General features: G+C 62.7%; 2 protein-coding genes across 4 annotated transcripts; both read left to right on the top strand.

Annotated features, from left to right (window-relative positions):
* Positions 1 to 22,842, top strand: LRCH4 (leucine rich repeats and calponin homology domain containing 4). 3 transcript variants are annotated; one of them, XM_083378633.1, is made up of 18 exons: positions 1 to 245; positions 13,506 to 13,650; positions 13,743 to 13,869; positions 14,140 to 14,245; positions 14,361 to 14,497; positions 16,090 to 16,205; positions 16,326 to 16,422; positions 16,546 to 16,633; positions 16,734 to 16,897; positions 17,039 to 17,106; positions 17,364 to 17,507; positions 18,027 to 18,078; positions 18,432 to 18,480; positions 18,915 to 19,028; positions 19,895 to 19,986; positions 20,225 to 20,362; positions 20,525 to 20,602; positions 22,614 to 22,842. In XM_083378633.1, the coding sequence occupies exons 1-18, from the start codon at positions 53 to 55 to the stop codon at positions 22,722 to 22,724; spliced, it is 2,019 nt and encodes a 672-aa protein (XP_083234759.1). In that variant the 5' UTR covers positions 1 to 52; the 3' UTR covers positions 22,725 to 22,842. The 3 variants fall into 3 exon arrangements, with proteins under 3 accessions (XP_083234759.1, XP_083234758.1, XP_083234757.1); XM_083378632.1 differs by lacking the exon at positions 22,614 to 22,842 and adding an exon at positions 20,791 to 22,135 and having other exon boundaries at positions 18,030 to 18,078; XM_083378631.1 differs by lacking the exon at positions 22,614 to 22,842 and adding an exon at positions 20,791 to 22,135.
* Positions 22,745 to 25,748, top strand: SPAG7 (sperm associated antigen 7). Its single transcript, XM_083378637.1, has 7 exons — positions 22,745 to 22,950; positions 23,053 to 23,120; positions 24,107 to 24,195; positions 24,274 to 24,358; positions 24,437 to 24,526; positions 24,639 to 24,795; positions 24,895 to 25,748. The coding sequence occupies exons 1-7, from the start codon at positions 22,869 to 22,871 to the stop codon at positions 24,999 to 25,001; spliced, it is 678 nt and encodes a 225-aa protein (XP_083234763.1). The 5' UTR covers positions 22,745 to 22,868; the 3' UTR covers positions 25,002 to 25,748.
* The last annotated feature ends 197 nt before the right edge of the window (positions 25,749 to 25,945 follow it).

The raw sequence follows: 25,945 nt of genomic DNA, 5'->3' as shown, positions 1-25,945 counted from the left end.
CTGTTCTCATTCGGCTCCCGACGGCCGCAGCGGAAACAGCGGAGCCTGCGGGATGGCGGCGGGCGAGGGCGGGGCCGATTCGCTGCCCCCGCCCTCCCTCTCCTTGCCCGGCCTCCTCCCGGGCCCCGAGCGCGCCTTGGAAGAAGCGGTGGTCTCGGGCAGCCTGTGCCTGGCGGGACGGCGCCTGAGGCACTTCCCCGGAGGAGCCGCTCGGCGCTGGGACCTCAGCGACACCACGCAAGCGGGTGAGGTGCTCGGCCACGCCCCCTCCCGGCCACACGCCGCCGCCCCGCCTCCCCCGAAGCCCCCCTGACCCCACTCTGGCCACGCCCCCAGCGGGTCTCTTCTGACTGCAGGCCCCGCCCTCTCTGCGCGTCGGACACGCCCCCTACTGCGCCCCGCCCCCTCGAAGAAGCGCCCGGGACTTTTCTCCGGCCGCCGGCCGCTCCCCCGCCCCCCGGAGACAGGGGGGGCTGGACTACAGTGCCCATCCTCCGCGCCGCCCGGGACGATGGGAGGTGTAGCTCAGCCCGCGGGAGTCCCGGGCAGGAGGCCGCCCCGCTGTTTCCGCCCCTCGGGCTGAAGCAGGCTGCGCCCGTCCTGCGGCAGCGCTTCTCCCGGCGCCGAGGGGCAGGCGGAGCTTGGACCGCCCGGCCCCTACGAGGAGGGGAGGCGGCTGGAGGGGCCGAGGCCCCCTGGAGACCCCCGGGGGAGGGGGCTGCTCCCGGGCAGGAGGGAGGGAGGGAAAGCGGGGAGGGGACCTGCCCCCCCCCCCCGTCTTGTTCCCTGGCGGGAAGCAACGTTTGCGCTGCCGTCTCCTGCCTTGCTGGCGTCTGCAGGGCTTTGGCCGCTTCCAGGGGTGGCTCTGCCCTCCTTGGGCCCTCCGGGGTGGCCTTTTCGCTCGCGGCTCCCGCCTCCCTTGTACCCGGGTCGCCGAAGGCGGAGTGTGGCAGGGATGTTCCGCTTCGCGTGTGTTCCCTGCTGCAGAGTGGCATTCTCTTCTCGACCGGTGCTGGCACCCCCCCCCTTGTGGGACGGTCCCGGTGCCTGTGCAGGTGGCTTCCCTAGAGAAGCAGAGATGGAGGGCAAGGAGGAGCCGGATCCTTACAGGGGAGAAGTGACTCACCCGAGGCAGGCAGGGGAGCAGCTGCTTTCTGCGACCACTGGGCCTGCTGGCTCCCGGAATTTCTTCCCTGGGGCACGCTTGGCTCGGCTAGTGCCCCCGTGGCGAGAGCTGAAGGTTGCTGGCAGATCTCTCTGGCACAAGGCCCGGGGCATCCCCATTGCCTCAGCGGTCAGTGGGAGACTCCCAGCCGGTCAGGAGGCAGGGTCGCCCTTTGAACCCGACCCCTTTGCAAGCCAGGAATTTCCGTGGTCACTTGTGGTGGTCAAGGAGGCAGGTGCCAGGAAGGCAGCCTGGATGGGTGCCAGAGGTGACCAGCGAGAGCCCTGGGTGCACTTGGGGCCTAGGCCGGGGGGGGGAGTGGGGTGCTTGTGGCTGCCCTGCCCTCCTGCCACCGGGCAGCCTCCCCCCTCCTTGTGCGGCTGGATTGCAGTGGGGGCTAATCATAATTGCTTCCCCACCGCAGTGGTAACCTTTCACCCTTGACCGTCCCCTGGGTGGCCTGGCTCTCGCAGCCGTGCAGATGTGTCCCGCAGCATTGAGGGCCCGATCCAGATTGGAGGGGGCAGCCTCGGACTCTTTTTGCCCGTGATCCAAAGGCGGTGTGGGTCCCTTTGGACCTTCCCTGCAGTCAGACCTGCCTCATGCTGAGAGATCTCCCCATGTTGCCTTTGGGCTTGCTGGTGTTCCCGCCCCCCCCACCCCCCATGCAGGATCTGTTAGATCACCTGGGTGCCCGATGGGTTCTTTTAAACCTGAACACAGGGCTGAGGTGGCGTTGGTCCCATTGGTGGGTGATCTGTGGCAGTGCGGGGGGGGGCGCTCTTCCGGCCCTGCTTGACCTTCCAGGTACCGAGTCCGTGGGGGTGGGGGTGGGGAACAAGGAGCCCCTGTGGTTTTCCTCCTTTTTCTGCACCTGGCCTCTGGGAGGAGGGGTCAAGCGCAAAGCCCTGATTTGTGGGGTGACGCTGGATGATGCTCTCGTTTGGCAGCTGCAGGAGGTCCCTGGGCGGGGTGGGGGGGTCGCTGGTCAGCCTGGCGGATGAAGCTCCTCAGGCCTAGTATGCGGTTCTGCTTCGGAGCCTGAGGACTATTGGGTCTGAATGGGACCTCAGCAAGCTTGGCCCTCCCGGGTTTTGGGGTGCCCCTGACAGCCCCCCAGCGCCTGCCCACCCTGTGCCAAGGGACGGAGCCGGTTTCCTTTGGATCGATGTCCCCTGTGGCTGGGGGGGGCGCAATCTCTGTCGCAGCACCTGCTCTCTGGCAAAGCATCCCCCCGCCCCCCGAGGATTGTGATCCCCTTGCCCCACCCGCCCTCCTGCGAGCCCCCAAATTCCCTGCCTCGGCCGGGGGTTCCGTGGGCCTTTGAGCTGTGGTGAGAGGGGAGGGGGCTTCCCCATCTGCTTCATCGGCATCTTCGCTCTGCTCTCCTGTAAGGTGGTTTTTCTTGTTTTCTCAGACGGGGGGGGGGGGGGAGTGGCCCAGAGCCTAGAAATAAGTGGCAGTTAGGAGCACTTCCTTGTTCGACTGACGGGTGTCGGGAAGAAGGGAAGAACCGCTGACCCATCGTCCGGGGCCTTCGGCTGTTTCCTCCTTTGGCTTCCTCCCTCCAGAAACGGAGCGTGGCCCGGCCCCCGCTCCGTCCTCAGGCAAGAGACCCCCGGGGGAGGAGGCTCGGGCCTTGCCAATCACGCCAGGCCACGGCCGGCTGGCCGGCAGAAATCAGGGTCCACCTGAAAAAGCGGAATCTGGCTAAGCAGGCCATAAGCAGCCCTGCGTTGTCTCCTCCGGCATCTGGTTCGCCTTCCGATGTCCCACCGAAGGTTCGCTGACTTTGTTCCTGTCCGGAAGGAGCCGTGCGTGAGGGGCTCCCTCCGGCTCCCCCCGTTATGACACAATCCGTGGTCCTTTAGAGAGAGAGCCCTCAGGGCTCTCGTTAGGGAGATAAAGTTAAGGGATCCCGCCAGGAAAGGTCTTGAGAAAGAAACAAGAGGAGAGCTTAAGTAACAATTGTGGTTTGATGTGATGTTTGAATTAGGCATCGTGTGAAACCTGGATTGGCTGAGGTCATCCAACACAAACCCACATTGTGGTTTCTCGGTCGCATTAGAGGAGTTCTTGTGTTAATTCAGCTCATTCCAGTTTATTCTACAAGCCGTGATTGGAGGCCACGGCATGACGTCCTGGGGGCACCCGTGTGTTTTACGGAAGAGGCTAGCGTGTCTCCCTCTGTGTGGAGACGCTGGACGGGGCATAGTTGGGCTGGCAACCTTTGGCCACCAGGCCGGAGGGAGGACCGGCTGGCCCAGAGCAGGGGCCTCGCACAGGCCCCTATTCTCCACCTGCCCCACTTCCAGAGGCGTGAGGAATTCTGGGAGTTGAAGTCCAAGCGGCTTAAAAGTTGACAAAGTGAATTCCTGGCGTGGATTAATGGATTTCTCCTCCTCTCACCGGGTGAGAAGCAAGATGGGAGGGAATCCAGAGCCGTAACACCAGAAGGCAGGAGGAGGATCTTATCCGCCAGGGACCCAGAAGATCATGTGGGGCGAGCGCAGGCCGAGCTGCCAGGGGGAGAGGAATGCTCCATTTTAGGCTCTGAGCGGAGTTTTTCCTTGCTGAGTCCAGCTGGCTCCCACCGGCAGCTCTTCTGGCTGTGGAAAAAGTGATGGGGGGGAGCTGCAGAGAGAGAGAGGGAGGCCAGCCCTGCTGTGGGGCTCAGCTGCAGAGTGACTCCCTGGGAGGCATTCTTGCTGCTGCTGCTGCTCAGCCCCACGGGACCTCTGGGATATCTGGGGGGGGGCGGGGGGAGGGCCTTCTTCGGCCTGGCTCAGCTGCGGCTGGGGGGGGGGAGAAGGGCTGGCTCCCTTCTGGCGGGCTCTGCCCCGTCCAGCCGCCCTGGGCTGCTCGGCTTGAAGGGCCCAGGAGGTGCAGGCCTGGCCCAGCGGTGGGTGACCTCTTTGGCCCCCGGCTCAGGCCTCTCCTCCTCCTGGAAGCCCCCCACCCAGTGGGGGTGAGGAGGGAGCTGGGGGGTGTCCAGGAATCCCGCTCTCTGGACTGACCCTTTGCCTGCCCGGACCTTTGCAGCCTGTTGCTCTTGAGAAAGGAAAGGGGGGGGCGGCTGTGCTCCACAGGCCAGAGTTCAAGGCCGGGGAGGGGGCACGCCTCCCCCCCCTTTTTCTGGCTGCTTCTGCTGCTCCTTCTCCTGAGGCTGCTCAGGTCTGCCTTTAGGGCGCTGGGGTTCAAGCCCCCCCCCGCTCTCTGTTTGGAGGGAACCCTTCCCTGGGCCCCCCAAGAAGCCTTTCCTGCCACAGGAGCCGGTCTGGCTCCCCGTGGCCTCGGGGCCCTTCCATCCCTGGCGGGGCCCTGGCGTCAACTGTGCCGTGGGGCCCTGCAGAGAAGGGGCTGCCATCCCCAGGGGGGGGGAGCAGAGGTCACGGGCAGCACAGAGCCCCTGGCCCATGTGAGCTTTGGGCAGCTGTCCTTGTCCTCCTAAGAGCTGGGGGGGAGCCCCCTCCCCATTATTACTCAGGAGCCAACAAGGGAGGTGGGTAACCTCCTTCACCTGCCTGGTTTGCCAGGAAAGTGGTGGGGAGAGCAGCTTCGGGTCGGTGGTGGTGGTGATATAACTCTCCCATTTTTATGGGTGTGCACCCCAAAACAAAAGGAGGGAGGCTGGGGGGGGGGCTACTTTATCAAGACACTTTGGTTCCACGCCAGGAATCCATGTGGAAGAGGAGTTCCTTCGTCTCCCGGAGGTGGGGGGCGTTTCTCTTGGGCTGAGGCTTCCCCCTCCCAGTTGTCGAGGGCTCCCGGGCCCCCCAACCAGGAGTGGGTGCCTGTCAGTCTGAGCGGAAACAGCCGGGCATTCAGCGGGCACTCCCTCCCTTCAGGGCGGCCTGGTCTTTTGCCCAGAGAGGACTGCCTTCCCTCTGAGTCGCTCCGTGGGGGGGGGCAAGGCAGCACCCTTGAGAGAGTATGAGCGGTGGGAGGGCGGGCAGGCGGGAAGGGGGCGCCTGAGCCCGCACAGAGAGTGCGCAGCCGGTTCTGGTCCTAACTGAATGGCTCCCTTAGGCAAGAGGATGAAATCCACCCAGCCGGGCTTCCCATCCGAGCCCTCTTGCCATCCTGGTGCCCCGCAGGGCCCTGGGCAGGAAAGGCTCGCTTCAGCCTCTCGAGGGGGACGGCCGGGGTCAGGCCGAAGTAGCCCTTGCAGCGGACGGAGGGAGGCTTTCTTCAGCTTCCAGGGGAACGGATTCTGTTGATAGGTGACGCTTCTGGGGCGCCCATCTTCCCTGCCAGGATTGCAGAGGAGCCCCGGGGGAGGCTACCTTGCTCACCAGAGTCTGGTGAGGTGGGTCCCCCTCGGGGGAGAACAGGGACCTTCCTCCGAGAGGGTGGCCGGCTTTGGGTCGGCACGTCTGCCCTTGTTGTTATCTCGCCTCCGGATGTCTGAATGTAGAAGGCCTGAAGCTGTGCAGGGGGACCCTGGCGGCACCGCTGGTGGGTTTGCCATCATCTCCAGAGGAGACACACTTCACCCGGCTGGGGGTGCCAGGGAGGCACCACGCCTGAGGTGCGGAAGGGTGAATCTTATATTCTGAACGGGTCAGATGGAAAATGCATGCCGGGCATGTCAAAGGGAAGCTGGGGAGTTGGGCAAGAGGGCCTTGTGTACCAGGAAGTGGCCTCTTCCTCTTTGCAGCCCCACAGAGAGTCCCGGGTGGGAAGAAGGAGGAAGTCCCTGGGGGGGGGGAGAGGCAGGCGAGCAGAGACAGGTGATCGGTTCCTGCTGAGGAATCTGCCGAAGGCCTTGTGGACAAAGTCCCTGGGGCGGGTTCTCTGCCCTGCTCACCCTGGCAGGCGCACAGTTGCCCAGGAGACGTTGCAGCCCTCCCTCGCCCCAGGGCGGCCCTGGGCAACCACCTGCCTGCCAGGCTTACCCAACTGGTTCCTGCCAACAGAAGCCCTGGCTTGGCAGTGCGGTTGCAGCTGGTGGAGAGCTGAGTTTCTCCTGCTCTGGCTTGGTGCCCTGCAGGTGCTTGGCCTGCTCGGAGGGCAAGGGGGTCCCTCGGCATCCCCCCAGGCGCCTCCTTCAGGCCGGGCAGTGAAGAGGAGCCGGCTAATCGTAATCCTCCAGATCGGCATCCTCCAGGGATCCAGGGTCTTCCAGACCGATTTACCTCATGCCCTGGCAGGCCAGGATGGGCCCAGCCGGCCCTCGTGTTCTCCCCCTCCTTCTGATCAGTTTGGGTTCCCTGCGACTGGATTGGATCGGGGCTGCTCCCCACCCCCAACTTCCCTTTGACATACTAGAAGCCTGTTTTGTGTGTCTGTGTGTGTGTGTGTGTGTTTTCACTTCCTGCTGCCTCCTGTGCAGCTTTCCCCTTTCACCACCCACACACACAACGCCTTTCAAAGGCGTCAGGAGTTTAAAAGCCTGCCAAGGTGCTGCGCAGAATCACCTTGTACGGGCGACGGTGGCATATAAATTTAATAAATAAGAATAATAATGTGGCAGGATCTGGAGACGGCTGGAAAGAGAAAGTACCAGAGAAGGAAGAGAACAAAACACAATGGCTCCTTCTGTTTGTAGAATTTGTACCTGGCCAACAAACCGTCCTCCACGGCACTTGGTCCACACGGAGAGAAGGAAGCCGTGGGGGACCACGTGGTTCCCGCTCAGGCCCGGGATTCTCCAGCCTCTTCACGAGCCATCTAGAGGGGAGAATGGGAGGGGAACTCGCCCAATTTGCAGATGACACTAAGCCGGCTGGGAGTGCCAGCACCCCAGGAGACGGCCTCAGGAATCCAAAAAGATCCTGACAGACTGGAACGAGGGGCCCTGTCAAAGCGACGTGAAGTTTCATGTGGAGAAAAGCAAGGTGTTACACCTGGGCAGGGAAAACCAAAGGTACAAGCGTGGATTAGGCGAAACCAGCAACGGCGAGAGGGACTTTGGAGTCCTGATGGACGATCCCTTCAACACGAGCCAGCCCTGCGTGGCAGCAGCCCAAAAAGCCAATGCAATCCTTACAAACACAAGGGTAGGATCAAAATCACGTGAATATTAGTACTGCTTTTTAAGGCCTCACCTGGAATCCTGCATACAGTTTTGGTCACCACATCCCAAAAAAGATGTTGAGACTTTGGAAAAACTGCAAAAAAGAGCAACTCAGATGATTAGGGGACTGGAGACAAAAACAGTTGCAGGAATTGAGCATGGCCAACCTAGAGAAAGGGACTCAGCGTGACACGATAGCAGTCTTCCAATATTTGAGGTGGGGGTCAACTTATTTTTCAAAGCACCAGAAGGCAAACCCCCCCCCACACACACACACACAATGGATGGAAACTAATCAGGGAGAGAAGCCACCTGGAATTAAGGAGAAACTTGCCAAGAGTGAGAACAATTAACCACTGGAACAGCTGGCCACCAGAAGAAGAAGAGGCTAGACAGCCACCTGTCTGAAATGGCATAAGGTCTCCTGGTTCTGCAGGGGGTGGACTAGAAGACCTCCAAGGTCCCTTCTCGGCATTGACAAATTCACCACCAGTCGGTTGCAAAGGCAGCTTAGCTCAGGTCTTTGGGGAGGGCTCAGCAGGCAGACAGAAGGGCCAAGTCCAGTCTGAAGATCCGGCTGAGGGTGTGAAGAACTATAATAAGAGGAAGGGTCTCTCTTAGTTTAAGCTAGCCAGGGCGGCCCGAAGACCCTGGCATGAGATCTGGCATCTCGGCATCTCCTTCAGGATACTGATGGGGCTCCTGGCAATTTTTGTTGTCAAAGCGCACACGATACGAGCGGCTCATTTTCTTCTGCACCAACCTAAACCCGGAGCAGCTTCCTGGCCTGCAGGTGGAGTCGGGGTGGGGGGGTGGGGTCTTCCCCTTCCCGGTCAGCCCATTGCAAGTTCGAGATGGCGCCCGGGCCCCCGTGAAGCCAGGAAATTGGTTGGAGAAAGCAGCAAATGCCAACAGGAGGTGTTGCAGAAGTAAAGGAGACGGGTGGCTAGCCAGGCCTCTGGGCCACCCACACAAGTTCTCCAGAGGTGCAAAGCAAAGCTGCTCGGCGCATTGCAGAGCAGAGGTTGTGGGGAATGTGCCCCGCCCTGCTGCGCAAGCCCCGCAGGTGTGGTTCACGCTGCTTGGGCTCTTTTCGTGTGCCTTGATGAGGGTATTGTTCACGGCTCAATACGCACCGCCCTTCCTGGAGCTTCTGATCGGCAGAGGAAGAAGGGGCAGAGAGCTGCCGTAAAGCCTCCCTCCACTTGCCCAGCACGACGGTGCCAGAGCCCCAAGCTGGCCGCCTGAGAGAGCATCTGTCCGACGGACGGGCACAAGCGCCCCGCAGCCACCCAGCGCGCCAGAGAAAGGCAGGCCGCGTGCCCTACACCTTCCCGCAAAACGGACGGCCACGTGGCTGTATCCAAAAGGGCCTGACCACTCGACCCTACGGCTGAGAAATGGACAGGAAAGTGGCCGGAAATGTCTCGGAAGCCACGAGCAGATCCTCCTGACAGCTCCGGGCCTCCCTGTAGCGCGCGAACCAGCAGAGGCCCTTCACAACAAGGAAACCAAAGGGCCCAGCAGCCCCGGAAGAAAAATCTTCAGAGGAGGGTCCCGAGGCTCCTTTGTTTGGGGGGGGGGCTTCCCTTCTGAAGGTGGCTGGAGGGTAGGGTTACCGTTATGACGCCTGAGCAGCGGGATAAAAATCTTATGGCTGGGCCTCCTGGCGGAGACGTGCTCTTGGCTTTCGGAGGCTCTCTCCGGTTTCAAGAGTTTGTTCCGGTTCTCTGGTCCTTGCCAAAAATGGAAAGGTGGATGTGGTTTGAAGGAATGAGGAAGAGCAGAACCTGCTGACTCGTGGAGGGGGCCCCTCTGCGGCACTTGGGGGAGGCCTGGCTGGGCCGGGACAGCGCTGCCCGCCAGCTGCCAGCCCCTTTGCGGAGCCCAGAATCCGAGTTCCCGGCATTCAGATCTGGATGTGGTGCTGATAAAACCTCTTGCTGGCTCGTTTCTCTCCGCTGGCCTTGGGTGGCCGGTGACCTCTCCTTCCTCTCTCTGCACAAGGCCCCGGTTGGCCCCCTCCCCTGTTTGCAGCAAGCGGGGGTCCCCAACACCATCTCACAAGGTTACGAAGGGGCTTTTCATGCCCTTCATGGGGTGTGTGTGTGTGTGTGTGCGGGGGAGCTGGCAGGAGCGCCTGAGCAGTTGTATTTTCCCAGTTCTGGTCTCTCGCTCTTTAGCCCCCCCCTCAGATAAAGGGCGCTTGCTTTCCAGCCCCGCCTTTGGCCCCTTCGAAACGCTTCCCTGTGTCGGACCGGCTGCCCCCCTTTTGCCCCAGAAGGAGACCATCTGGGCGCTATTTTTAGGCCTTGTCCGGAGTTTCTGCTATGATTTTCCTCTCGGCTCCCCCCCCAATGTAATCTCTCGCCTGGGTGCCCCAGGTGAGGGGCAGCTGCTGCTTCTGATCTGGGATCTTTGTGGGCAGCTGCAAAACACTCTGCACGGCTGGGAAGGATCCGCTTCCAGCCGGCCCTTCTCTGCCGCCCCCACCCAGTGGAAATCGGGGAGCAGCAGCTGCCCAGCGGATTCCACTCCGGAAGGGGGGAGTCACAAGTCCTGCTCAGAACCGCCATAAAGAGGCCATTTTGGCATGCAAAGACTTCACGACTGCTGCTGTCTGGACTGGGGACCCTGGCAATTGCCTCCGTGGGGCAGAGGTCAACCTTGATAAGTCAGGTTTCTAGTCCTCATGGCTGCCTGGAGGGCCTCTGACCGGCCCTTGGGCTGCCCTGAAGCAGCCGGGGCTGCACGTTCACTTTTGCTCTCGGTGACCAGGAGGAGGGCCTGGCCTGCAGCCAGTGACCAGCGAGAGGAGACGCCTGGGGCCCTGAAGCTGCCGAGGGCTTTGCACTGGGGACTGGGCTGTGCTGAGAGGGAGCGCAGGGGGAGGGTGGGAGGATCCCCCACCCCCTGCCCTGAAGCCGGAGCTGAGCCTGGGCAGTGAAGGGATTGGGAGCAAAACCTCCCCCTGCTCCAGAATGGCAGTGGGGGGGGGGAAATCAGGCAGGGCTGCCCCAGGGTCCCCACCTGAGCACCAGTTCCTGGGGGAGCAAAGCTGTCGTCCTCCTGGTGGCTACAGAGACCCCTCAGGGTCTTCCCTTCCTGGGGGGGTCAGAGAGGCCCTGTTGTGTCCTGCCCTGCTGTTGGTTGGGAGTCCCACTGAAGGCTCAGCTGGAGCATGGGGGAAGGGGCCAGAGGACAGGCACGGGGGGGGGGGGAGCTGACCCAGAGGCAGGAGCCACTCAGGTAAGGCCATGAAGTTGGAGGTGGACATTGCCCCCCCCTTCCTTGGCTGAGTGTTTCAGACACAAACCTCAGCCGTCCAGCAGGAGCCCTTTAGCCGCCTGAAGTCGGTTGTGGTTTCGACGGTCTTTTGATTGTGACAAAAATGTATTTTTGCTCCTCTTCTGGTTGTAGCTCGCTAGATTCCTCCTCGCGCCTGCGTCTGTCAAATAAAGCATAATCCTAATAAAGACAGGCAGGGACGCAATGGCTCAGTGGGTTAGGACGCTGAGCTTTGTCGATCAGAAGGTCGGCAGTTTGGCGGGTCGAATCCTGAGTGCCGCGTAGCAGAGTGAGCGCCTGTTACTCCTCCCAGCTTCTGCCAACCTAGCAGTTCGAAAGCACGTCAAAATGCGAGTAGAAAAACAGGGACCACTCCGGTGGGAAGGTCACAGCATTCCGTGCGCCTTTGGTGTCTAGTCATGCCGGCCACATGACCACGGAGACGTCCTCGGACAAGCGCTGGCTCTTCGGCTTTGAAACGGAGATGAGCACCGGCCCCTAGAGTCGGAAACGCCTAGCACACCTGTGCAGGGGAACCTTTACCTTTTACCTAATAAAGACAGAGTCATAAACGTTGCCTGCGGGTCTAGCTTGTGCTGGGGTGTGGTGCACAGGAAAGCGTGGAGTGTACACAAGCACAACTGGAGGGTGTCTCTTGTCTGGGACTGTGGTACCTCAGGGCCCATCATCCCCAAACAGCCCAGGCCAGCCCCTTCTGGTGGCCAACTTGCTTCAGCTGTGAACCCTGAAGGAAGCCGGGTGGTGGCAGCGAGAAGCTCAATGAATTCGGGGGGGGGGGCAGCTCTCTGCACATGCTCCAGCAGACGCCCAGTGTCAGTCTGCTTGCTACCCTGAGGAGGGCCACGGGGTCCTGGGTAAGCGCAGGGCCATGGCTTCCGAGTCCGTCAGGGGGTGCCTTGCAAAGATAGCCTGAATGTCCTTCAGGGTGCCCCCCCCGGGTCAGCAGGACAGTGGCCCTCTGTGTCTGGAGAAGGCCACGTGGGCAGCCGGTCTGTCGCTATTGTTCAGGTTGGGATGGGGGGGCGGTTGGCGCAGTGCTACCATCTACCAGCTGCCATCACTCTCCCCCCCCACCGCAAAGAAAATCTGCATGTGATCACATGGTTGAGGAGAGGTAAGCTACATTAGGGATGGTTTGCAGTTAGATAAGGGAAGGATTGGGGCTGCTAGTGGTATATGACTGGTCTTCAAACGTGGCCCTTTTATAACTCGTGGACTTGCAACTCCCAGAATTCCTGAGCCAGCCATGCTGGCTCAGGAATTCTGGGAGTTGGAAGTCCACAAGTCATAAAAGCCAAGGTTGCCTACCCCTGGCTTAGGTTGTCTGGCCATTACATTGCCCTGGGTTTATTGCTGAACACCGTACCTGCATTGTAGGGTTTTAAAAACGGCTTTTCGTGTAACTGAATAGGGCGCCAAGCTCACCTGGCCAGGTGGCTCCCTGGATGTGCTGGAGCTGCTTCTAAAGGTAGCAGCTGCTGCCTCCAAAACATCCCATCGGCATTGGGTGCAGCGTCTCGGAGGTCCGGCCTCAGCCGTTCTTGGCTCTTCCCTGCCCCCCTCCCCAGAGGCCCCTGCAAGAAGCAGCTTGCAAATCCCTCTATCTGGGCCCTGTTTTTCCCACCGCCGGACGCAAAGCCCTCTTCCCCACCCCAGAGAGCTCCCCGGCTGAAAGTCTGGCAGGCTTCAGGGTGTGGGGGGGTTCCCCGATCCCTGCAACAAGGGATTTCTTAAATTGAGTGGGCTTCCTGGAAATGGGAGTGACTTCCCAGGTGGGTCCGAGTTCAGCATGCGAGATTATTTTCTTCTGTGACCCCCCCTCCCCAGCCAGAGAGAAACATTAGTCTAAGACTCAGGGGTCTCCCGAGGGTAGCCGGCTGGGGAATTCTGGGGGTTGAAGCGGTCTTATTTGGAGAGCCCTGGCCTCATTCAAGCTTCTCCCTCTGAAGGTGACAATATCTGACTTAAGCAAGAGGCCGGAAAGTTCAGCCTGTGCCAAATGAGGCACGGAGGGAAGTCCCTCGATGCCGCCTTTTGTGGGTGTATGTGGGGGGGGCATGAGGTCTGAACAGTTGTGCTTACCCTTCCAAAGCTAAAAGGGAAGGCCAAAGATGGCCATCAGGAGCGAGGAGGTGTTGCGAGCACCGGTCACGCTCTAATGTCCCTGTTGTGTTGTGAAGTTAAGCGGGACTAAAAGTGTTCGGCATCTTCGGCAGGTGCAGCCCAGAGAGATGCCAAAGGGAGGGCTGGCCGTCATTAGGGAGAACCCACCGCTGTGTCTGCGTGTAGCTTGAAGGGCAGGGCCGGGCTTGTGCCTTTAAAGAGCAGCGACCCGAGTCAGCTCGTTGTGGGTGTTCCAACGCTGGAGAGTGGGCAGCCATTTGTCTGAAATGGTACAGGGTTTCCTGTTTGAGCAGGGGGCCGGACTAGATGACCTCCAAGGCCCCTTCCAACTCCGTTATTCTGCCCAGGGCCGGAGTCAGCCCTGGCGAGGCAGGGGCTGCAGGATTGGTGGTGAGGGATTTTCTCAGAATCTGACGTGGCCCCCGAATGTGCTCTGAGGCTGGGGAACGTCACTCGGGGAGGACACGCCTTGGAGAAAGAAGCACCCACCCCCCTCGCGGAGGGCCGGTGTCCAGCTGATCCGCTGGGTTTGCTGGCAGGGCAATGGCTTGGCGGTCAGTTCCCTTCCGAAGAGGAAGTTGCTTTTCGGGAGCCCGTGAACGATGCAGATCAAGGCTGTCCGAGCAAATGCAGATTTTCTCGGACCTCCTTGGCCCTTAAATAGAAGGTTTAATTGGCATTGCCTGCTCAGAGGTGCCCACCCAGCCTCTCTTCCTTGCAGAGAGATAAAGCGTCAGGCCCTTCCAGGCTTGGGTGGACCCACAGAGGGGCCTGGGGAACGAGGGGGGGGCATGTCGTAACAGGGCATCTTCCCCTTTGGGTCCCCGTCCCCGTCGCAGCTCCCCCTGGAAAGGGTCCTGGGCGTCTCACGACTCTCCGCCCGCACAGATCTGTCGCGGAACCGCTTTGCCGAAGTGCCTGAAGACGCCTGCCACTTGATGTCCCTGGAGGGGCTGAGCCTGTACCACAACTGCCTGCGCAGCCTCCCTCCCGCCATCGCCAACCTCCAGGCCCTCACCTACCTGAACGTCAGGTACCCAGGGAAGGGGGGCAGCTGGCGGGCGGAGCAAAGGGCCGGGCGGGCTCTCGGGCGCCTTCACAGCCAGCCTGCCTTCCTCCCCTCAGCCGGAACCAGATCTCCGCCCTGCCCGCCTGCCTCTGCCGCCTGCCCCTCAAGGTCCTCATCGCCAGCAACAACAAGCTGGCCGCCCTGCCGGAGGACATTGGCTCCCTCAGCAGCCTTCGCCAACTGGTAGGTGTGCCGGCCGCGGAGGGTGGGTGGGTGGGCGGGAGAAAGGCCCCGGCCCCCCACCTGGAAGCCAGAGAGAGAGAGAAGCTGCCCAGATCCTCCCGGCTGCAGCGCAGCGCAGAGCCCTCTTGGGGCCGGCCTTGGGGAACGGGGCTTGGAGGGCTCTTGGGAGTGGCTGGCACGCCTGGGCCCTTCCTGCCCGCCGTCTCTGCTTTTGGGGGGTGGGAAGGGGGCAGGGGCTTCACTCGGTTCCCTTTGTCCCTCCCTGACCAGGATGTCAGCAGCAATGAGCTGCGGTCCCTCCCGGGGAGCATGGCAGGCCTGGAGTCTCTTCGGGATCTCAACGTTCGCCGGAACCAGATCGCCGTCCTGCCTGAAGGTCAGCGGATCTGCCCGCCGGGCTCTCCGGGCCGAGTGCCCTCTGCTGGGCGCTGGGCTGCTGGCTGCCCCCGGAGCCTTTACGACACCCCCCCCCCCCCCGTTTGCCTCCGCAGAGTTGGCCGAGCTTCCGCTGGTGCGGCTGGACATCTCCTGCAACCTGGTCACTCGCCTGCCGGTCTGCTTCCGTCTCCTGCGACACCTGCAGTGCATCCTTCTGGAGAACAACCCCTTGCAGTTCCCCCCTGCTCAGGTAGGCAGCCGGGACGGCCTGGCCCGGCTCCGTCTGGAGCCCCCCTGAGCGCCGCTGCCTTTCCCCCGGATATGGCCGGCCCTGTCCCTGCCGGGGGGCCCTGGCCCTGGGGTGCTTCAGGGGTGGAGGCTGGTGCCGGGAGTTCAGGGCCACCCCCCGAAAAAAAGAGGAGGAAGAAAATAAATGAGAATAACAGCAAAAGCAGCTGAAAGAAGCACCGAAGCTACCCGTCCATTTGAAGCCGGATAAATTAAGCCGCGGCAATACGATTGGCTAAGCAACGGATGGAAACTGATCAAGCCACCTGGAATTAAGGAGAAACTCCCTGACAGGGAGGACGATGAACCAGTGGAACTGCCTGCCTCCAGAAACCGTGGGCGCTCCATCCCTGGAGGTTTTTAAGAAGAGGCGCTAGACGGTCCCTTGTCTGAGATGGTACTATAGGTTCTCCTGCTTGAGCGGGGGGCTGGACTAGAAGACCTCCAGGGTCCCTTCCAGCTCTGTTCTGTTCTAGTCTTTGAGCCGTCTAATTTACGAAAAGAAGTGGGTCCAGAGATGGAAAAGAAGGGAACCGATGTTGGAGTCCCTAATCACAGGGGATAAATGGGTAAATAACAAATTCTGATTGAATAAGAAATGGAAAAGGCCTACGAAGAAGTTACGGTATTCAACCTGAGCCCATCGCCCGTATTTGAAACAGACCGAAGCCTTCAAAATCTTCCAGGATAAAAGAAACGGCGTCACCTGCCGCCCTCGGGCAGTGAAACGAAGTCTAAAATAAAACAAAGGTTGCTCTAACAAAACGAGGAAGAGCCTCTAATTTCAAAGTTAGCGGAGTAAGAGGAGCCTTGGTGGAGCAGTGGGCTAAGGCCTCCTTAAGTAACCCCAGCTGCCTGCAATTAGTGCAGGTTCGAGTCCCACCAGGCTCAAGGTTGACTCAGCCTTCCATCCTTCCCAGGTAGGTAAAATGAGGACCCAGATTGTTGGGGGCAGTAAGCTGACTTTGTAATAATGCCGCTTGGGGTGTGTGTGTGAAAGCCCTAATAAGCAGGCATATACATAGAATGAAGGCTACTGCTAAGCTTGTAAGCCGCCCTGAGTCTTCGGAGAAGGGCGGGATATAAATGGAATAAAAATAAAAATAAAATAAATAAAGAGGAAACGGTGGGCCTGTTCCTCCTGCCTCGGAGGGCTCTTCTCCCAGCCCCACGAGAGGAGGGGGCTGCCCAGCTGGGCTCCCGGCCTTGGAGGCAGAGCGGTCAGGAAAGACCCCGGAAGACACGAGCGCTTTTTTGCCGCAAGGTGCGATCGCTGAGCCTCTTCCACCAGCCCCGGGTTTCCTCCTCCTCCTCCTCCTCCCAGGCTGATCCTCTGCTCCAGCACGGCCCATCCTTCCAGCGGCCCTGGCTTTTGGGGGGGGGGCTCGTCCCACAGCCTCAGCAGCCTGGAGGGCTTCGCCTGGCCCTTGGAGATCCCCTCCTCACCCCAGCTGGCTGGGCCAGGGAGGACTCCCGGAGGGATGCAGGCCCGGCCGCTCCTCCCAAGCGGCCGGGCTGGTCGTTCCGGATCTTGACGGGCTCCCGTTCGTGCAGGTCTGCCTGAAAGGGAAGATCCACATCTTCAAATACCTCAACATGGAGGCCTGCAGCAAAGGCCGGCCGGGCCTGGCAGAGCTCGCCCAGGGACGCCCCACCGGCTTTGGCACGTGGTAAGAGGCCGAGGGCAGCCCTGGAAGGGGCTGCCGGACACCGTGCCGGTTTCGGTCGGAGGGAAGGGCCTTGGTGGTGGCCGGAGTCTCATTCTCGGTGCCGCCTCGGCTTCCTTTCAGCCTCGCGGAGGACTTCTACCCGGCCCGGCAGTACGGGGGCCTCGACTCGGGCTTCAACAGCGTAGACAGCGGCAGCAAGCGGTGGTCGGGGAACGAGGTACGTGGTGCCCTGCAGGCCCGGTGGGTGGGGGCCCCTCGTCCTTTTTCCCCCGCTGGGGGAGGGAGCCTCGCCGTGGCCAGGGCTGAGCCCTCCGTGACTGGGGGCCTCTCTCTCCCTCAGTCCACCGACGAGTTCTGCGACCTCTCCTTCCGCATTGCTGAGTTGGCCCGCGACCCCAAGCAGCTGAGGGAGCAGCGCGGAGGGGCAGGTGAGTGCGCGGGGGTGTGTGTGTGCCAGCTTGGCCGTAGCTGAGGAGGGCCGGAGAGAGGCCGGGCAGCTGGAGCCCAGCTCTTCCTGCCCCCCTCCAGGCGATGCCGGCGAACTGGAGCAAATTGACTACATCGACAGCAGCTTGAACGGGGAGGAGGAGGAGGAGGAGGATCTGCTGGGGGAGGAAGAGGCGACGGGCCCCCCTCCAGCTGGGAGGGCCAGCAAGGCGTGGACCGGCCCCCCGGGGACGGCATCCCACGAGGTAAGGCAGCCACCTTGGGGTCCTAGGAGCCCGTTCTGGGAGGCCCTGGAAAGCACTCCGAGGGTCCTTGGGGCGTGTGGGAGGGGGGCAGGCGGGAAATCCGCTCCTCCGCACTGACCCTCCTGCGCCCGTCTCCCACAGGAGCCCCAGAAGCCGGCCAGGATCCCTTCCCAGAGAGCGGGAGCTGCGGACCCGGGGCTGACTGGCAGGTACCAGCTGCGGGGCCTTGGGGAGCCCGTGGGAGGTGGGGCCTTGCCCAGCCTTCCTCGTCCCGGCCCTGCCCCTTCCCTGCCAGGAGGGGGCTGCCCCCCTCCCTCCAGCAGTTGTAGGGCCGGCCGCTCTTCTTCTGCCCCCCTCCTTGGCTCTGCGGACTGGGTGCTTTGGGGCCCCACCGCTGGCTTGGCTTGGGGCCCAGCCCCGGAGCAGCTCCCCCCACGGACTTGCTGCCTTCCTCCCCACTCTTCAGGAGCAGCAGTGGGGGCTCCCTCGCCAGGCCGGAGGTCTCACTGGAGGAGCACCGTCGCCCTGAGCTCCTGCAGCTGTGGCAGGAGAGGGAGCGCCAGCAGCAGCAGCCACCACGGTGGAGCCAGGGGGCAGAGAGGCCGGACAGGTGGTCGCCTGGGATGTTGGATGGGCACCTGCGGCTCCCGGGCAGCGGCTTGGCAGCCCTCCAGCTGGTAGTCGGTCCTTCCCCCAGTCTCCAGAGCCCGTGTTGACTGCGGACTGGCGGTTGGCATCCTGTCCAGGGGCCTGCGGGCACATGCAGGGGCAGCTGAAGCCGCTCTGCCTCCTGCTGGATGACCAGATGCCCTGTGCCAGCCTTTCCACTCCAGGAAGGGCCCCTCCAAGCTCTGGAAGGAATTGGCCCCCTCCCCATTTGCTCTCTTAAGCCATTAAGGGCCTCCCAGCTGGCTCCAGCATTTGGGGGGGCTGCAGGAGCAGACGGGGGGCTCTGGATCTCCTGTGCAAGGGCCGTTCTCTGCCTCGCAGCCCGTCCTCCCCCTGGTTCCTCAGGAGGGGCCCCGCTCCTTCCCAAAGGCCAGCGCTGGAGGGCTGACCCAGGGCACCAGGGTGCCAGCGGGGGCTGGCCGGCTCCTGTCCTGAGGGCGCCTCTTCCTTCCTTCCGCAGCAGCCTGGCAGAGAAGGGCAGTGGCCTCCCTCGGCTGAAGCCCCGTGGCCAGGTAGGAGCAGCAGCAAGTGCCGTGGGGCTGGGCGGCAGGGGGAGGGAGCCGGCCGCTGGCTCAGCCCATTGCGGGAACCCCGGGCCTTGACGAGAAGGCCGAAACGGTTGGTTTACTTTCACCCTGGGCATTTGAGGAACTTTTCTGTGCTGCGTGAATTCAGCCAGGGGGTCTGGGTCTGTGCGGGCAGGGCTGTGGGACAGGGGTAGCCCCACCCAGTCTCGGCAGCCACCCGCTTGGGGGCCATGCTTGTCCAGTGGGCAGAGGTCTGGGGAACCCCCTGGCTCTGCGCCCCATCTGAACGCGGGCCCTGGGCCCTGACCCCCCCCCCCTCTCTTTCTGTGGCCTTGCAGGCAGTCAGACAGCCGGCTGGCTCCCCCAGGCACAGTCCATGCTCTGCAGGTAGGTCCCTCCCACAGACACTTATTTATTTATTTATTTATTTATTTATTTTATTTTATTTATTTATTTATTTAAATTTCCCGGCCCCTGGTCTGCTGGGAAACCTCAAAACCTCTCTGCCCACCTGGCCCTGGTCCGCAGGCCGCCTTCCGAGGTGCCGAGAGTCGAGTGGGTTCGGTTTGCGGCCCCTGCAGTCTCCGCTCCGTTTCCCTCCGCCCCCCTCTTCCTTCTTCCTTTTCTTTCATTTCACTGTGGCCCCTTTTTTGGCTACTGTGAGCCCACCCAGAATTGTTTGATAAATCAAATAAACGCCCTTCTGCCCGCGCCCCACCAACTAGGTGGTGTGTGTGGTGCGCGGACACACACTCCCCCCCCCCCCGCTGCTACAGTCCTGTGAGTCCCTGGCCAGCCTTGACCCCCTTCTGCCCCTACAGACCCTCTGCTCTGCCAGAGCTCCAGTCTTGCGCCCCGCGATGCCAGCCTGGCGCAGAGGCCCTCCAGCTTCCTCTTCCGCTCTTCGTCCCAAAAGAGCACCCAGTGCACTTCGGGTGAGTGTTCGAGAGAAGCCAGGGCCCTGAGGCTCTTCTTCCCCGTGCCCGTTGGCAGGCCTGGGCGGCTTGCAGGAACAGGGAGGAGGCTTTGAGCCCCTCTGGATCACTGGGAAGTGGCTGCCGGTGGGATCAGGAGGGGCCTTGAAAGGGGGAAGAGGAAAGAGTGGGGAGCCTGGGTTAGGAAGCGAGTGCGAGACGGTTCAGGAATTCAGTAATGCTCAAGATCCCGATTGCTGAGCCAAAGCGGGATCAGGAAGGGATCCGTTTTGCTCCAAGTGCAAAACCTGCTTCAAGTTCTGAAGGTCCAGATAACATTTCGAAGCGGCTGGCACAAAACTCCCTAATTCTCTGGGGGGGGGGGCGGAGGAGGACAGCGTAATCCAGGGGTCTTCAGACTTGGCCCTTTGGTGACTTGTGGACTTCAACTCCCAGAATTCCTCAGCTAGTGTGAGGGAACGATAACCTTTGGTGACTTGTGGACTTCAACTCCCAGAATTCCTCAGCTAGTGTGAGGGAACGATGACCCTTTGGTGACTTGTGAACTTCAACTCCCAGAATTCTGGGAGTTGAAGTTCACAAGTCATAAAAGGGCCAAGTTTGAAGACTCCTGGTGTAATTCAAGTTGCAAGATTGTTAGTTTCAGCCACTTTCAGCAACGGCAGCTTTGGCTTTCCTGCGGGGGTCTGGTCTGCCTGGTGGGGCTGAGAGGGGGCGGCCCTTGGAAGCTGGTTGGATCCTCAGTCACCCTGTCACGGCGAACTTCCCAGGGACCACAGCTCCCCAGAGACAAGCTTGCCCTTTGGGGGGGGGCAGCCAGGCCCAGAATTATGGGCTTCCCTGAGCGCTGCCGAATTTCTTTCCAGACTCCCCACCTCCTGACCTCAGCAGCCCCTCGCGGTCCCGTGCTGGATCCCAGGCCCCAGGCGAGCAGGAGCTCCTTAGCCAGCTGCGCAAGGTACGGGTGCTGGCGGCTTTGCCCCGGCTAGGATTTGGGGGGACACGTCTAAGCAAGGTGTCCCCAAAGCCAGACAGTAGCTTCCGCGTTGAGGTGGCAGCTGGAGTTTGGGGTGTCTGCCAGAGGGAGGAGTTGCAGCTGGCACTCAAGCTTCTCTTGCCCGCTGCTGCCAAGGCTTGGCCCCCTGGCCTCCAAGGTAGCTGTCAGCCTCTGGACCGTCTCTCTCCCCTCCCCCCAGGCAATTGAGTCCCATCTGAACCTGACGCTGGCAGAGGACTTGGGCGAGGCCCTGGCTGATGGGGTTATCCTTTGCCAGTTGGCAAACCGTCTGTGCCCACGCTCCGTGCCCTTCATCCATGTGCCCTCGCCTGCTGTGGTGAGCCTCCTTGGAAGCGGGCATGCCTGTGTGGGAGAAGGGGTCTATTCCTGCCGCAGGGCGGCCTCGGCTCCTGTGGCTGGAATTGGTTCTACCTGGGCGTGCCTGGCAGGCTGAGCCTCCTCGCCGCCCTTGCCCACCGACTCTTCTCCTTTGCCACAGCCGAAGCTGAACGCCTCCAAAGGCCGCAAGAACCTGCAGAGCTTCCTGGCCGCCTGCCGCCAGCTTGGGATTCCCGAGGTGAGGCTGGATGGGGAGTCCCTGGGGGATCATTCTAGCCCCCTCCCCACCCTTTCGTTCAGGGCCTGCTCTCTCACCACCACCCCAGCAAAAGCAGGCCTCTCCCGGCCCCTCCTTGCTTTTGTTCCGTGTTCTCTTAACATTTACGTGTCCGTCTTTCTGTGCCTGTGTTCTCTCGCCTGCCGCAGGTGTCTCTCTGTGGTGCCCCAGACATTGCCCTCCTCCTCCAAGGCAACGTCCGCGGCTTCCTGTGCCTGCTGGAGGCCCTGCTGCTGCTGCACCCAGCGGCAGGGGGGCCCCTCGCCCCCGCCGCCCTCTCCGGCCACCTCGCCGGCTTTGGTGTCTTCTATGCCTGCGTCATGTTGCTGTTGTACTTTGCCTATTGCCAGCTGTGTGGCTTCTGCTGCTGCTGCTGAGTGCTCGGACGCTCGTCCCGATGGCCGCCCAACTGAGCAGGACCGCCCAGCTCCCAGCAGCCCCTGCCCTTCCCGCTCAGGGCGTCCCCCAGAGGTTCCGGCCCCAGGCAGAACGTCCGTGGAGGTTCTCGGTCATCCAGCTCGTAGCAAGCTGCCCCTTGCTAGGGACTCGTGTCCTCTGGCTTCTGGCCGTTAACCACCAGCCCAGCTTCGCTCAGCCAGGTCTTCGTCCTTCACGCGGCTGAAGGGAGCGGGGAAGCGAAGAAGCCCAGGCCATCGCCCTCCCCTTCTCCAGCCAGGGTCCCTTGACCCTTCTGAGGCTGCTGGTGCCTTCTCCCCAGAACCTGCCACCGTGGCCTTCTCTCCCCTGTGCCCCTTTGGCTCCCCTTCCCAAGTGCCTCCTGGGGCAGGATGGCCGCGGTGTGCCCCGCCCAGCAACGCAAAGGCCTCCGCCTGTTTTTGAGCTGCTTCAGGCGTAGCAACTTTAAGAACAGCCCGACTTTCCCAGTCCCAGTGCGGGCTCTCTGCTCTTGTGGCCGAGAGCTGGTGCCTCTTCTGGCTTTTTAATTTTTTTTAATTTTAATTCCATTTATATCCTGCCCTTCTCCGAAGACTCAGGGCGGCTTACAAGCTTAGCAGTAGCCTTCATTGCTTATTAGGGCTTTCACACACACCCCAAGCGGCATTATTACAATAATTAATTGCCCGCAACAATCTGGGTCCTCATTTTACCTACCTCGGAAGGATGGAAGGCTGAGTCAACCTTGAGCCTGGTGGGACTTGAACCTGCACTAATTGCAGGCAGCTGGTGTTACTTAAGGAGGCGTTAGCCTCCATTAGCCCACTGCTCCACCAAGGCTCTCTCTTTGCAAGGAGGCCTTCCTGGCTGTTCTGCACTCTCACACGAGGGCCTTTGGCTCCGTTGGGAGACCTGGGCGCTCCCTTGCCGCAACAGCTGCCTGATCCTGGGCCAGACCTGGACCCCTCCTCTTCCTTCGGAGGCCGCCTTGCGCTCGAGTCCCTGCCTGGGGCCTTCTCTGGAAGGAGGGGGGAGCCCCCCCCGCCGTGCCTCTGCACCCCCTCTCCCCACCCCACCCCACCCCCCGCACCACCAGCTCCTTTGTGGGTTGGTGGGTCTGGCCCAGTCCAGTGGAAATGCCTTAATGGGAGGCGGCTCCCCGGCCCGGCTCCTCCCAGCTGCGCTCCCCGTCTTCTGCCTTAAAATGTACGTTAAATTATATATTTTGTACACCCACCCACACAAACCTATACCTATATATATATATATATTTGAAGATTCGAGAACTGTGGGAGATTGTGAAGATTTGTGTTTTTACCACTTTGTACCATATTGTAAATATTTTATTTATCGTCTTCCTCCACGCGGGAAGGAGGACTTCCGAGGGCTGCGGCTCTCCCCCCCTCCCCCCGCTCGTATATTTGTTGAAAAAGAGCCCAAACACGGTTTTTTCCAAGCAGAACCGCCGCCTCCGCTCGCTTTCTTCCTCGCCGGCGCCGTCGTTCCCCTCCCACCCGCGCCGAGGGGCTCTGGGCGAAACCCCTGACCGGCGCCTCCCTCCCTTCCCTCCCCGCAGGCCGAGCTCTGCGGGCCCCGCCGCGGCGGGCTGGACGACGAGGACCTGCCTGGCCTGGCCGCCGCCGTGCGGGCAATGCTGGCCGCCCACCGGAGCAGCGGGCCGGCCTAGGGCGGGGGCCGGGCGGGGGGGGGGGAGCGGCCGGGCGCGGGGCACGCCGGGAACTGTGGTCCGCGGGAGCGAAGAGCGGCGGCCTTCCGGCGCAGTGACGTCACCCGGGGCGCCGCGAGGTGGGCGGGGCCGAAGGCGGCGAAGATGGCGGACCTGCTGGGCTCGATCCTGAGCTCCATGGAGCCGCCGCCCCGGCTGGACGACCGCGAGGCCCGGCGCGCCAAAGGTGGGTGGGGGGAGGGGAGGGGGCGGCGGGGGGGGCGAAGGGCCGGGGCGCCCCCTCCCCGCGCTGACCCCCCCCTCCCCGCCTGTCCTCCTCTCCCCGCAGAGCAGAGCGCGCGGCTGCGGACGCTGCAGGAGCAGGAGAAGCGCCAGAAGACCGCCTTCCGCCAGAGGGTCCGTCTGCCCCGGGGGGGGGGGCCTGGGGAGGGGGGGCCTGGGGAGGGGGTCGCGGGGAGGGGGCGGCTGCGGACGCTGCAGGAGCAGGAGAAGCGCCAGAAGACCGCCTTCCGCCAGAGGGTCCGTCTGCCCCGGGGGGGGGGGCCTGGGGAGGGGGGGCCTGGGGAGGGGGTCGCGGGGAGGGGGCGGCTGCGGACGCTGCAGGAGCAGGAGAAGCGCCAGAAGACCGCCTTCCGCCAGAGGGTCCGTCTGCCCCGGGGGGGGGGGCCTGGGGAGGGGGGGCCTGGGGAGGGGGTCGCGGGGAGGGGGCGGCTGCGGACGCTGCAGGAGCAGGAGAAGCGCCAGAAGACCGCCTTCCGCCAGAGGGTCCGTCTGCCCCGGGGGGGGGGGCCTGGGGAGGGGGGGCCTGGGGAGGGGGTCGCGGGGAGGGGGCGGCTGCGGACGCTGCAGGAGCAGGAGAAGCGCCAGAAGACCGCCTTCCGCCAGAGGGTCCGTCTGCCCCGGGGGGGGGGGTCCTGGGGAGGGGGAGGGGGGGCCTGGGGAGGGGGCGGCTGCGGACGCTGCAGGAGCAGGAGAAGCGCCAGAAGACCGCCTTCCGCCAGAGGGTCCGTCTGCCCCGGGGGGGGGTCCTGGGGAGGGGGGGCCTGGGGAGGGGGTCGCGGGGAGGGGGCGGCTGCGGACGCTGCAGGAGCAGGAGAAGCGCCAGAAGACCGCCTTCCGCCAGAGGGTCCGTCTGCCCCGGGGGGGGGTCCTGGGGAGGGGGGGCCTGGGGAGGGGGTCCTGGGGAGGGGGACGGGGGGCCTGGGGAGGGGGTCCTGGGGAGGGGGCGGCTGCGGACGCTGCAGGAGCAGGAGAAGCGCCAGAAGACCGCCTTCCGCCAGAGGGTCCGTCTGCCCCGGGGGGGGGGGTCCTGGGGAGGGGGGTCCTGGGGAGGGGGGGCCCGCGGGGGTGACGGCGCTTCTCTCTCTCTCTCTCTCCCCCAGATGGAGCGGGAGGTCTCGGCCTTCCTGCAGGAGAGCTGCGAGCCCCGCCGCCGCTTCCGCCCCATGAGCAAGATCGAGCGCAGCATCCTGTGAGTGGGGGGCGGGGGGGCGGGCGAGGGGGGGCTTCCCGACGGGCGGCCCGGCTGACCCCCGGGGGCTCTGCGCAGGCACGACGTGGCGGAGGTGGCCGGGCTGGCGTCCTTCTCCTTCGGCGACGACGACGACTCGCGCTACGTGATGCTCTTCAAGAAGGCAAGGGACCCCCCCGCCCCTCCCTTTCCCCCCCCGCAGCCGCCCACCCCACCTGACCGGCCTCTCTCCCCCCCCCAGGAGTTCTCGCCCTGCGATGAGGAGCTGGAGGCCTACCGCCGCGGGGAGGACTGGGACCCCCGGCAGGCCGAGGAGCGGCGCCGGGCCAAGGTGCGCGAGGGGGGGGGCGCGGGGCTGCCTCCGTCTTAAGGGGAGGGGTCCCGGGGTCCCGGACGGCGTCTGAAGGGGCGGCTGCTCTTTCCCCCCCCCCATCGCTCCCCAGGAAGCGGCGCAGCGGCGGGCGGAGGAGGAGGCGCTGCGCGGGCCAGCCGAAGCGACCCCCCCGAGTGACTACAAGGACAAGTACAGCCAGCTGGTCGGCTGGGTGGCCGTCAAGGACGCCGCCCAGGTCATGGAGGCCAACAAGTCCTACGGCTGTGGTGAGCGCGGGCGGGGGTCGGGAAGGGGGAGGGGGGGTCGGAGGCTGAGCCCCTCTGGAAGGCAGACTCCTCCCACGCTTTTCCTCCCCCCCCCCGCAGTGCCGGTGGCCAACAAGCGGGACACGCGCTCCATCGAGGAGGCCATGAACGAGATCCGGGCCAAGAAGCGGCTGCGCCAGAGCGAGGAGGAGGCCAAGAGCTCCTAGGGGGGGGGGAGTGGCCGCCCCCTCCGGCTGGCTTGTGGGGCGGCCCCCGTTGGGGGGGGATCCGGTGGGGACGGGTGGGACTCTTCCTCCTCCTTCCTCTCCCTCCCTCCCCCCTCAAGTACAGAAGTTCTACTTAGAGTTGCTTTTTAATGTGGTAAAAAGGCATTTTAAAGGCTGTTAGCCAAGTGAGGAAAGTTTTCCAACAGGTGTACCTGGGTGTGTGTGTGTTTGTGTGAATACGCATCTTTCCCCCCCCCCCCCCAGAGTTGTCTTTTTCTGCTGATTAAGCTCACTTTTCCGGCGTGGCATGTCGCTTTTGAGCCACAGAAGGAGTCCCCATCTGGCTTAGTTGTGGGGCTGCAGCCCCCCCAGCTCTGCCACCCAAACTCTCCACTTCCACCTCACCTGCATCGCCTCCTGTCCCTGGAAGACCTGAGCTGAGCTTCCTTCTTCCATGGCTTAGTGTTACCATCAGCTCTTCCCCCTCCCCCTTCCCGGTTGGCCAAGCACCCCGTTGTTGGGTGTTCACAGCTCAGCTGCAGGTCGGTAGGAAAGCAGAGGGCGCTTGGCTTCCTTTGGGACAGGGCAGGCCTCATTCCTTGCTGCTCTGTAAATAATACCTCACCCCACCCCACCCCCATCCCTTTTTGGGGGGAGCTGAGCAATGGAGGGTGGCCCAGAAGCCTGGTTGTAACATCTGGAGGGGTGTTGTGCACACGTCCCATTAAACTGTTCCTGTCAGCGCTGCCCTCTGCTTGCCTCCAATTCTGTGGGACGGAGGGATGAGATTTTGTACTTTTCATTTGCACAGGTAAGAAAAACTGGCTCGAAACGAGTGGATAGCCCAGCCCCTTCAAATTAGGCAGTGGGTGCTGTGCAGCATGGGGCAGGGCCGAGCCCCGCGTGCTTCCTTGGCAGGAGCTGGGCTGTGGGTCTGACTCAGC

This window comes from Vipera ursinii, assembly GCF_947247035.1.
Source record: "Vipera ursinii genome assembly, chromosome: Z".
In the NCBI taxonomy this organism is placed as follows: Eukaryota; Metazoa; Chordata; class Lepidosauria; order Squamata; family Viperidae; genus Vipera; species Vipera ursinii.
The sequence above is the reverse complement of the archived record's forward strand: the minus strand, read 5'-3'. Positions and strand labels throughout refer to the sequence as shown.